Raw genomic sequence first — 11,980 nt, 5'->3', positions numbered from 1 at the left:
GAAGAAGCCTTGCTTAAAGTAGTAGACGTGCAAGGCAAGGCAGGTTCATTTGTACAGCACATTTCATACTCAAGGCAATTCGAGGTGTTACATAATGCATTAAAAACAAAGAAATGAAAACAGCACAAAAAACATTAAAATGCAAATTAAAAAGAACAGAAAATAGAGGAGGGTATAGAATAGAATATAGACATCTATTGATTGATTTGTTCAGTGTCCTTTCAGAGAGAATCTATGGGCCTCTAGTCCACTGGTGACAGAGCAAGGTAAACCAAACAAGGTCACCAAACTGCATCAAGGGATGCTGTTCTGTACTCACACACATTTATGAGATGTTCATTAGTTGTTGTGTAACATGCAAAACAGTCCCAGTTCTGCTCAGTTTCCATACATACATCAACCACAGTATATCTGTTCTGACAGGACACCTGTGTGTGGCAGTCAAGCAGGACACAAGCTCAACAACTTGGAAGATCAAAGAAAAGAAAATACAACTGACGAGGTTAGTCTCTTATAATGCACTAAAACATTTATATTTATTTCTGGTATTTTAAACAATTATCTAGTATAATATGATGTATGATACCTTCATAGTTTAAAAGGTGACACTGAGTGAGTGTAATGTCTCTTAACTTCTGCTGGTTGGCCCATTTTTCTTGACTTCTTATGTTTTGTGTTTTTATCTAAACTATCTACTGTTTATCCAGCATGACTTCTCAATCAGTCATTTCTATTTACAAAGGGTGCGACTAATGATTATTTTACTTAACCATTAATCTGTTGATGTTATTCTTGATTAATAAATTAGTTGTTTGGTGTATAAAATGTCAGAAAATTGTGAAAAACGTTGATCACTGTTTCCCCAAGCCCAAGATGACATCCTCAAATGTCTGGTTTACTCTGGACCAACAGTCCACAACCCAAAGATATTCAGTTTACTGCCATAGAGGACTAAAGAAACCAGAAAATGGTCCCATTTAAGAAGCTGGAATAAGATCATTTTTGTGCTTTTCTCAAAAATGACTCAAAGCCACTTCACTCTACCTTTCAACAAATGTGTTCAGAATTAATCTTTCAGGGTTCAAGACAACAACTTCTGCTGTTTGTTGGAGTAGTAAAGGGACATTTATGCCATGATTACAGTTCAGTTTGAAGTCAGGACCTGTTTTACATTACATGCCAGAGTATCTGCCTTTACCCAGTAGTGATCTACTACCATCGTTTTTTGAAAGGTATTGTAAGGCGAGGGATTGCTGTAGCACTAAAAAACTGAGTTAGTGTCCTGCCATGGCTGGATAAATGTTATTGATAGCAGAAATTGTGAATTTTTATTATGAAATTGTCAAAAAATGTGATTTGGATCATCATGGTGAGCAGTGTTCCAAAGTTGTGTTATTGACATGTTTTGTGTTGTTAGCCATGGGTACGCCTATATTCAGGAGTCACCTGATACTAGTTTTGCTCAGAATTGGAGGGTGTGTTGTGTGGTATTAGTTCATTAAACCATTGTAACTTTTGTGCAATACTGTTGGAAATATTGTCATCATCAACACAAGTGATAGAAAAGAAGATTTCCATTTCTTTTCTTATTATAAATAAGAAAGTCCACTGAGAAATGCACACAGCATCATAACTGACCAGTGAGTTTTACCCAGAGCCCTGGTTTTTACCTAGTTACAGTAGGCTACAATCAGTTACCTGTGATTGGCCTGGACATGAGTCACTCAGAGAACTGCCAGCCAATCAGAAGAGAGAGGCATTGACCAGACACAAAACAGCCCAGATCAGGCTGAGTGAGACACAGGGACTCCATCCATGGCTTGTACAGTTGTAACCAGGTGCTTTTTGACCATAAAAACACAAAAATGTTTGTAAATTACCACAAAAATGAAAATATTAAACTGGGAAATGGGCATAATATGACCTCTTTAACTATTTTGCCTGTTCCAAATGCACTCAGTCAGCCAGATGTTTTCAGAAACTGACGAAGAAGACATTTCCCCTGTAACATCAGTTACTGATCCAAGCTGGATCAAAGTCAGCCAGGATTAGCCGTACGTCCTCCTTTCTTACAAAAAGGACATGTTATTGCACTTACTGTGCATCCACCTATATCCATGAAGCATTCCTGAACCCTGAAGCTGAGTTTTTATGAACTGGATGACATCTGCGGGAGCATGAAAGTTGTACAAAAGCTTGCAAACCAAAACCTGAAGTATATCCACATATCTTAGTCCAAGCTCAAAATAAAACCTTATTAAATCCAAGTGATCCACAGTGAGGCTGTACGCAGGACATGAAACTGGCATGAGGCTGAATTCTGTTAAATTGAGAGCATGAATTAGTTATTTTTTTCTCCATGGCCGCTCCCGGGTTCTGTACTCCCTAACTCTACTTTTTTATTCTTCTCGCTCTCTTCCACAGGTCATGTCTGTCAGCTCATCCTCCTCCCTCAATACCACCCTTGACCCCGCTCCCGTCTCATCCTCTAACTCCACTGACTATTTATTCTACTTAACATGCCTGGACTCCTTTGCCAGCCATGTCATCTACACCACCTACACCTTCATCAACTTCATCTTCCTCTTCCCATTCTACATCCTCATCCTCTACATGGGTTTCCAACAGTGGAGGCATCAGCACTCTGTACCAGCAAGGACAGCAACAAGCCACTCTGACATCTTCACCTACCACATGGTCCTTTTGGAGATTTTTGGTGTTTTTGGATCAGTCAGCTATACTTTTGGCAACTACATCAATAGTGAGCATTTGGTAATACTGGGGGTGTATGTATTTAACATTATCTTCCCTGGACAGACTCTGTTTCATTGCCTGACCTGTGCGGAGCGCTACCTGGCTGTCGTTCACCCCATCATCTACATGCATCTGCGAGAAACACGTGGGGTCCGGATCAGAAACATCAGCATTGTGTGTGTTTGGCTGCTCTGCTTCGGATGGGTGGGGTTGAATGCGTTGTACCTGCCTAATTCCCCCACAATCATATTCCTCTCCCTCATGGGTGTCTGCCTAATTGTCATATTATTCTGCTGCATTTCTGTTCTCCATGTTCTGACTCATCCAGGGCCGGGGGAGGTGGGCAGGAACAAGGAGCTGGTTGCCCAATCAAAGCAGAGGGCTTTCCACATGATCAGGGCCATAGCAGTAGTGCTGCTGTTGAGGTTTGTCGGGGTTGGTGTTTGTTTCGGCTTGGAGAAATTGGTGACCCTTGGTGAGGAGGATTTGTGTTGGCTACTGGATACTGGGATCACACTGACTATTCCCAGCAGTCTGGTTCTGCCTCTGCTGTTTCTCCACAGGAAAGGAAAACTAGCATGTTGTAGGCGCAACACAGAGTCGGAATAAATAGCCAAGTGAGATTAGCGTTGATTACAGCAAATGAATAAAGAGGCACCTGCACAGACTTCAAATATACATTATTTTCTATCCAAGATCTTTGTCAGGTCAAAATGTTTAAAAATAGTTACCACACCCATATATTGATTGGTGATAATCAGATCACATGTTTGCCTCTGCTGCTATTTGTGTCTTTTGTTTAATGTCCATCATCATTCATTCACTAGCATTTTGCTTTCATCAATACACTCATCTTTGGGCAATATTTTGGGATTTTTTGGAATTTATTGTTCAGTTTGTTTTGTTTTTGTTTTTTTTGGTGCAGATTGAATATTTGAAAACAGGTGGATGAGTTCTGATTAGATAAGAGTGCACCAGATTAAACCAAAAAAGACATTTTTCTGGAGAAAGGTTTGTAGGATAAGCAATGAGATAATTGCCAATGTCTTGTTTGTATGCTTTGAAAGTAGTTGTCATTACATCTTTATGAAGACTATTAGTACTATCACTAAAGTTATTAAAGGATAGTTTTACAGTTTTTCAAGTCTGTCTTAAAAGAGACGTGTTTTTCTTGCTGTAATTATTCCTCCTGTTCATGCTGACCATTAGAAGATCCCTTCATAATGACCTTACAATGGAAGTGATGGGGGACAAAATCCACAGTCGTCCTTCTGTGCAAAAATGTATTTAAAAGTTTATTTGAAGCTAATATGAAGCTTCAGCATCCAAATGAGTCAAATCAAGTAGATATCTTTCAACGTTACAGTCTTTTTAGTGCCAAAGTCCCTCTTTTTGTTACTATACTTCCACCTGCAGCTCAACAGGGAAACACTGTCCGAGGAAACACAAAGAGGGAATCTGATGCTAAAAAGACTGTAAATGTGTCAGATATCCACTTGATATGACTAACTCAGACTGCTGAAGCCTCATATAAGCTCCACATCAACTTATAAATGACTTTGTATACAGAAGGAGGACTGTGGATTTTGTTGTCCATCACTTACATTGAAAGTGCTCGAGTTTAAGCATTTTCATTTTGCACTCACTCGTTGCCTAAATTTGTGCTGCCGAGACTAAATTCGCTGAGTGTTTTAGGTGGTTGCTAGGGTGTTGCTAGGTGGCTCTTGTGATGTTGGTACTGTAGCTGTTTGGATGGAGGTTTTTTTTCCTGAGGGTTGTGGGTAGTTGCTGATACTTTTGTTTTCTATAATAACTTGTAAACATCATTTTACATGGATGACATGACAGTTCCTTCAATTCCTCCTGAATTTTGATTTGAGATACTCTTGGAAACATATTTGGGGTACTATATGAGCTATTTATATTTGAGATGATACATATTTATAGATGAGGTATTGTATATTGCTTTTTGCAGTGCTGTATATTATATATATATATTAAACTTATATTTATTTGTTTTGTGTGGTTTCTTGTTTGTGTTTGTTTCCTCTGGGTTCTTATAGACTTCACTGAACAGATGTATGTTGTTCAATAATGCTTATTTGAAAAAATAAAAAGACTGCAGGATGTTATGAGCTTTTTCTTTAACGACATTCTCACAAATTATACCGTTGCTTTGATGAGGTTATAAATATGATAGAGCTCTCCTCCTCCATTATGTCTTTATATTGCAAAATTTATGTTGATCAAGGGAGGCTGCTCTGTCGTTGATCCTGTGTATTTTAATTGTTGTTGTGAGAATATTATTTCCTTTTTTGTGTGCTTTTCACTCACTTCAACCCCATTAGGGTTTATTTTGGATGCAGATTTATATCTCTAGGGGAGGGGAGATGATTTTAATCCAGTCCCAGTCTGTATGTGGCTCATTTGTCACCTTCACCCCAGTTACTGTATAATTACAGCTGCAATGAGTGACTGTTTTTCAGTGAACTCGCTGCTCCTCCTGTCATTTAAACCCCATCCGGAGCAATATCCTTGTATTTTAAAATGGATCTCTGAGTTTTTTCTTCTACTACAAAAATGCTTTTGCTAATCTGACAGATGGAAACATGCTAACAGCAACATATCGGCCTGTTTGGGAACCAATATGATTAATGCTTTAAAATACAAGGACATCACTTCGGTGGTGTACTGGAGTACATTATATTGCGAAGTGTTTAGATGAAAGACTGGATCACTGAACTAAAAGATTGCTCATAGTATCAATGGTGAGCTAGATGTGTTTAAAGCAAAGTAGGGTAATATTGAAAGTTACTTACTTAATATACTGACAAACAGATAACCAAGACATTACTAAATATTATGTTAGACATAATATAACTATTAATGTTATTAACTAGGTAATTCATTTATTTATCTCATTTAGGAGGAGTGATGCATGTATTAAACTAAATGGTTTGGGCTTGAGGTTGGGTAGGGAATGGTTGTTGTGTTTTGATGATTTTGTTTGTTTTGTATATCAGTCTCTTTCTCTGTACATTATGGACTTATTAGCCATCTTATTTTCTATCTATGATATAAGACTCAGGTTCCAGATAAGGAGTGCAGGTGTTGTCTTTCACACTCTGGGCACCATGGATATCTGTGTCAAATGTCATGGTAATCCATCCAATGGTTGTTAAGATATTTCAGTCTGGAATGACCCACCAACTGACCAAATGCTGTGTTAACTGAAAATCATGAAGTTAATAAAGAACAACCTGCAGTATTTTGTGTGATCGTCCTTCTCCTGTGTCTACAAACTCACTGACTGCTATTCACTGCTGTCTGATCTAACTATAAAATGATGCTTATGTGTGTGTGTGTTGTTGATGATGAGGCATGAGTATGGGGTGTTTTGCATGTTTCAAAACAAATAAAGGAACCTTTATAGCAAATCCTCGCAGACACTTCTTCTTTTCCCATCATTCTTCCAACAGGAAGGTTAGAGGTAAAGACAGAAGATCAGATTTCAGACTTTATTAGTGACAGTCTTGAAGTGTTGACATTCCCACAGACTTAATCGTACCTGTCCATTACAGTGTTTGACAGGATTCAAATGACCTGTGAACTAGAACTGCTGCTTATTCAAATCAGACATATGACCCAGAACACCTGTGTGTGTGTGTACATGGATATGTTGTTTATAAGCTGCTAGTCTCTATTAAGGGTTCATTTTGTCATTGCAATTGTCTATTTTTTTTATTCACACACCAACTTTTACACCCCAGACAACAGGATTTCTTTGCAATTGCATTGCATGTGTCTGTACAGCGCTTTGTAACTGTGTGTTTTTTAAAAAGTGCTATATAAATAAAAGCTTACTTACTTACTTACTTCACAACTCTATAAAGGTTCAAATTGTACACAAACAAATGGGATCTATTCCACTAGAAGATAAATCTGATATTAATTCATGCTACTCTTTTATATCAGGTAGTTGTAGTTCTAATACAATCATCAAACTGATTCATTGTTGTGTTTACAGCCTGGTAGTTTACCTGCCCGGTGCAGAAACAGCAGAGGTAACACCAGACTGCTGGGCAGAGTGAACCAGTATGACCAAACCACCAGCTCACAACTATATGTGTCGGTAGGCACTGATGAAATGTCGATCATAAAGCTAACCACGCTTGTAGTAAACCTCAACAACAGCACTCCCATTATAGCTGTGATGGTGTGGAAAGCCCTCAGCTTTGATTGGTCAACCCTCTCCCTGTTCCCCTTCACTTCCCCCGGCACAGAGCGAATCAGAACACAGAGAACAGAAATGCTGCAGAAAATGATGAGAATAGTGCAGATGATCTTGAACACATTAGATGAGATGGTGGCAATGTTAGTGATGGGCACACGTGCTAGACCCTGCGATGCAATTAACAACAGCCAAACACACCCAGTACTGATGTTTCTGATCCTGACCACACCCGCCTGTCTTAGACCCATGTAGGTGATGGGGTGAACAACAGCCAGGTAGCGCTCCACACAGGTGAGGAGGTGAAATATAGTCTGTCCAGTTGAAACGATAGAGATGATGTGACGCCCAACCACCAGTGCAATTGATTGATCCGTCAAATGGTTGTAAATGATGATGAAACACCCAAATATGCCGATCAGCTCCAGGGCAACCATGTTGTAGGTGAAGAAGTCACAGTGGCTCATGGTTGCTGAAGTGGAAATGGAGCGCTGTTTCCGCCATTGTTGGAGGCCCACAAAGAGGACGAGGATGAAGAGAGGGAGGCAGAAGAGGACGTTGGTGCAGACGAAGCCTGTCATTATGAAAAGGTTCATGCTGGACTCGGTGCAATTTTGAACTGGAGGATGGAGGGAGGAGTTGACGGACATGTCTGCTTGTATGTACGACTAAAGAGGAGGAGAAGAAGACAGAGAAAGAATGAGCAGTTGACTTTAAAAATCAAACTTCTTGTCAGAAATGTGTCCAAATTAAAAAAAAGTCTTTAACCACTGCAAATTCTTTTTGACATGTGGAATGTTCTGACAGTCATTAATAACAAATTAGAAAAACTATATTTAGAATTACAGTGCAAGTATTTAAGTATTTCCTAAACTACATTTGTGTTTGTTGTACACTGTCATCGGTGATTAGCTTGATGGTGTATAATAATAATAGTTATATAGGTTATAAAATCAGTGGGATGAAAGGAGGTCAGCTCCATATTAAATCCTGTATATAAAAGCAAACTATTCTAAAACGTCATGATTATTTCAACCTTGTGTGTGGTTAGTCAGTGAATGGTACTGAACATTTTGTTGATGTCTCAGGGGTTGAAGTTGCTGATATATGTAGTCTATGTAGGTATTAAATTAAAAAAGTGAATAACTTCAACATAAAAAATCTTTTAAAATATCAAAGTTATTATTTAAAGTAATCACAGCAGCCATCTACAAAGAAATCTGCAGTTTGACATATAAATCATCCTGGGGGGGCAAAGAGGACGTACAAAATGTAAAATAATAAAATAATAATTAATGGAATATCTATCTCTAAATAAGCAAATTATATGTATTTATAAAAGTTCTATAAAAGTGTCAAATAACTACACATATATTGATATATTAACTATATATAGCATTTATGGTTTGGGTGAGAAAGACAAATTTACATAGGAAAATTACGAACAAATACTTAAAAAAAAAAAGTTGGATTAAATTATAAACCAAAACATATGCGGCTTCAGTTTGCTGTTGCAAAAGCATGACAGTGTTATGGATGTTATGCACTTTTTATACTTTGTTGTGTACTTTTTATGTTATTACACTTGTAGAGCAGCCAGGATATAAAGTCTATAAAATTGAAAAATACCTAAAAATTACAAATCTCTCATACTGTCGTATTTAAAGAAAATTAATAAGGTCTTTTGTCTTTGAGGTTAATGTTATAAGTATATGTATCACTGATGAAATGACACCAAATTTAAGTCATTATTCAGTTATGTGAACGTATGTGGTAATAATCATGGAACAGCATAAATGTAATAAGCAATAATGTTGATAAACTTTAAAACTTATTAAAAATCACTCACATTGTCGGCAGTGTTTACATCGTCCATCATCATGCTTCTCCTGCGTCTCCAAAATCACTGACTGCTGCTCACTGCCAGCTGGTACAAATGTGTATTAATGCTGGTGAGTGTGAGGGTGTGTGCATTAATTCATGTGTCAGATTGACAGCAGGACTGTGGAGGTTTTTGCATGTTGCAAAACAAACTGATGATTTTGTGTGACTACAAACTATAAATCACTGCAAGCAAATTTTCTTACACTAATAGCACCACAGACTGATTTAATGGCAGCCATGATGATCCTCTTTACATCTGTTAAACACATGAAAAGTTGTTGTAAACATTTCATGGGGATGTAATTGAATATGAATGCGAACACCATCCAAACTTGTTCAGTAATATTTGTCTTTCCTGTGTCGCCAGATCAACACAGTTTGCTACAAACATCCCACCACTTCTCAGAGCCATAACTCCATCAAATTGAAACAACCAGACATTATACACACCAGTGGTGCACTCAGAGTGTCAGAGGGGCAGGGGTGAAAAATAGAAAGGGCACCTGATACAGTCAATGGGCCCCCAACAGCAGAGAACAATGATGCATGTTTGGTAAAAAGGCTACCTCACTCATTAAGATTGACATTTTATAGGGTGACACAGAATATACGGAAACAATGCCTCTGTATTATTTGCAAACATCTGTAATAAAATAGCAGGAATAGGTAACGTTTTAAATGTTTATTTCTCATCTGATATAAAAACATGGAACTATCAACATTTTGAGAATCAGCTGTTTTGAGCAGCCTTGTCAGGGAAGCAAGTAGCAAGACTGGTGAAATAAAAGGAGAATTCTTTTGGCCATGAGTTTGTAAATGTTAATGATCTTGATATGGTCACTTGGGACGTCTGTCTCTATGGACAACAGCAGAAGATCTGAGAGTGCCTGTTTCTAAGCTGGGTCTTGATCTGCTTCAATTTGGAGTATGATCACTCAACTGATGCAGACGTCACTGGCAATGTAGCATCTATTTTAGTTTTGTCAGCTTTGGGAAGACTGCGTCCACATCATTTTCTTTAGGACACATAAGTATAGCTTGGACATTGCTGAGAGGGAGAGCACAGGAAGAGTGGAGCATCTTAAGTGCAGTGACAATACTGTCTTCCTCCGTGTCATAGAATTGGCAAGCATCCTCGAAAGATTGGCCTGTTCTGTCATCCATCATTCCTTTTCTGTTAATTGGGGTGGTAAGCCACTGACATACAGCACTAGAACTGCACTAGTAGGGTATGTTTTTACCAAGGAAATTGTTTTCACTCCTCAACATTTGTTTGTCTGTTAGCAGGGTTACTCAAAAGGTTCTCTTCCAGATTTCATGACAGGATACATCTTTAAAACTTTAAACATGCCTTGGCAGAGGTTTAAGTTTTACTGTACATACCTTTATCTCTCATCCCCTGCCTTGCTGCCTCTAGCTGCATTTTGCAGATCTCTTTGTATTGTCTTCAATTTTCTGTTTCTTCTTGACATTCTGGAATCATAAGGTAACCTGATGCTAATCTCCCTAACTACAAGTGCAAGCCAATCCAAGCTAAAGGGCTGTAAAGATTGACAAAATAATACTCTAATGATTTCCTTTTCAGGTTTTACTACATCATAAGGTTTACCAGTTTGTACCAAATATTTAGTATAGAGATGGCTAATCCATACACTTGTTTCAATTGCAAAAGCCTTGCTATGTGATCTATGTCAGAAATTGTAGTAGGATCAGGGTTACAGCTTAGACTGTTGGGGCACCTTAGAGGACATTTGATCATACTGTGGGGGCACTTTAGAGGGCATTTGATCATACTGTGGGGGCACCTTAGAGGGCACTTTATCATACTGTGGGGGCACCATAGACGGCATTTTATATACTGTGGAGGCAAACTAGAGGGCATTTGATCATAATGTGGGGGCACCTTAGAGGGCATTTTAAATACTGTGGGGGCACCTTAGAGGGCACTTTATAATACTGTGGAGGAAAACTAGAGGGCATTTGATCATAATGTGCACCTTAGAGGCCACTTTATCGTACTGTTGGGGCACATTAGAGGACATTTGATCATACTGTGGGGGCACCCTAGAGGGCATTTGATCATACTGTGGGGGCACCATAGAGGGAACTTAATCATAGTGTGGGGGCACCCTAGAGGGCATTTGATCATACTGTTGGGGCACCTTAGAGGGCATATGATCATACTGTTGGGGCACCTTAGAGGGCATTTTATATACTCTGGAGGCACCCTAGAGGGCATTTGACCATACCCCGGGGGCACCTTAGAGGGCACTTTATCATACTGTGGGGGCACCCTTGAGGGCATTTGATCATACTGTGGGGGCACCTTAAAGGGCACTTTATCGTACTGTTGGGGCACTTTAAAGGGCATTTGATCATACTGTGGGGGCACCCTAGAGGGCATTTGATCATACTGTTGGGGCACTTTAGAGGGCATTTGATCATACTGTGGGGGCACCTTAGAGGGCACTTTATCATACTGTGGGGGCACCTTAGAGGGAACTTAATCATAGTGTGGGGGCACCCTAGAGGGCATTTGATCATACTGTTGGGGCACCTTAGAGGGCATTTTATATACTCTGGAGGCACCCTAGAGGGCATTTGACCATACCCCGGGGGCACCTTAGAGGGCACTTTATCATACTGTGGGGGCACCCTAGAGGGCATTTGATCATACTGTGGGGGCACCTTAAAGGGCACTTTATCGTACTGTTGGGGCACTTTAAAGGGCATTTGATCATACTGTTGGGGCACCTTAGAGGGCATTTTATATACTGTGGGGGCACCTTAGAGGGCACTTTATCATACTGTGGGGGCACCCTAGAGGGCACTTTATCATATTGTGGGGGAACTTTAAAGGGTATTTGATCATACTGTGGGGGCACCCTAGAGGGCATTTCATCATACTGTTGGGGCACCTTAGAGGGCACTTTATCATAGTGTGGGGGCACCCTAGAGGGAATTTTATCTTTTTTGTCCATCTTGCTCCACTGAGTCCACCAGTAATACACATACAGCTACAATAGGCAGAAGGCACACTTTACAGTGGTATCCAATTGTCGATGTTCAATCCATAAATCCTTGAAGAAATCAAGGGAATTCAGACTGCTA

General features: G+C 39.3%; 1 protein-coding gene across 1 annotated transcript; it reads left to right on the top strand.

Annotated features, from left to right (window-relative positions):
• The first annotated feature begins 426 nt into the window (after positions 1-426).
• On the top strand, positions 427-3,878 carry LOC121889690. The gene is made up of 2 exons (XM_042401854.1): positions 427-502; positions 2,425-3,878. The coding sequence occupies exon 2, from the start codon at positions 2,428-2,430 to the stop codon at positions 3,361-3,363; it is 936 nt and encodes a 311-aa protein (XP_042257788.1). The 5' UTR covers positions 427-502; positions 2,425-2,427; the 3' UTR covers positions 3,364-3,878.
• Positions 3,879-11,980: the final 8,102 nt, after the last annotated feature.

The sequence above is a fragment of the Thunnus maccoyii genome, chromosome 22, assembly GCF_910596095.1.
Source record: "Thunnus maccoyii chromosome 22, fThuMac1.1, whole genome shotgun sequence".
Lineage (NCBI taxonomy): Eukaryota > Metazoa > Chordata > Actinopteri > Scombriformes > Scombridae > Thunnus > Thunnus maccoyii.
Note: the sequence above shows the minus strand (reverse complement) of the source record. Positions and strands in the feature narration are given on the sequence as shown.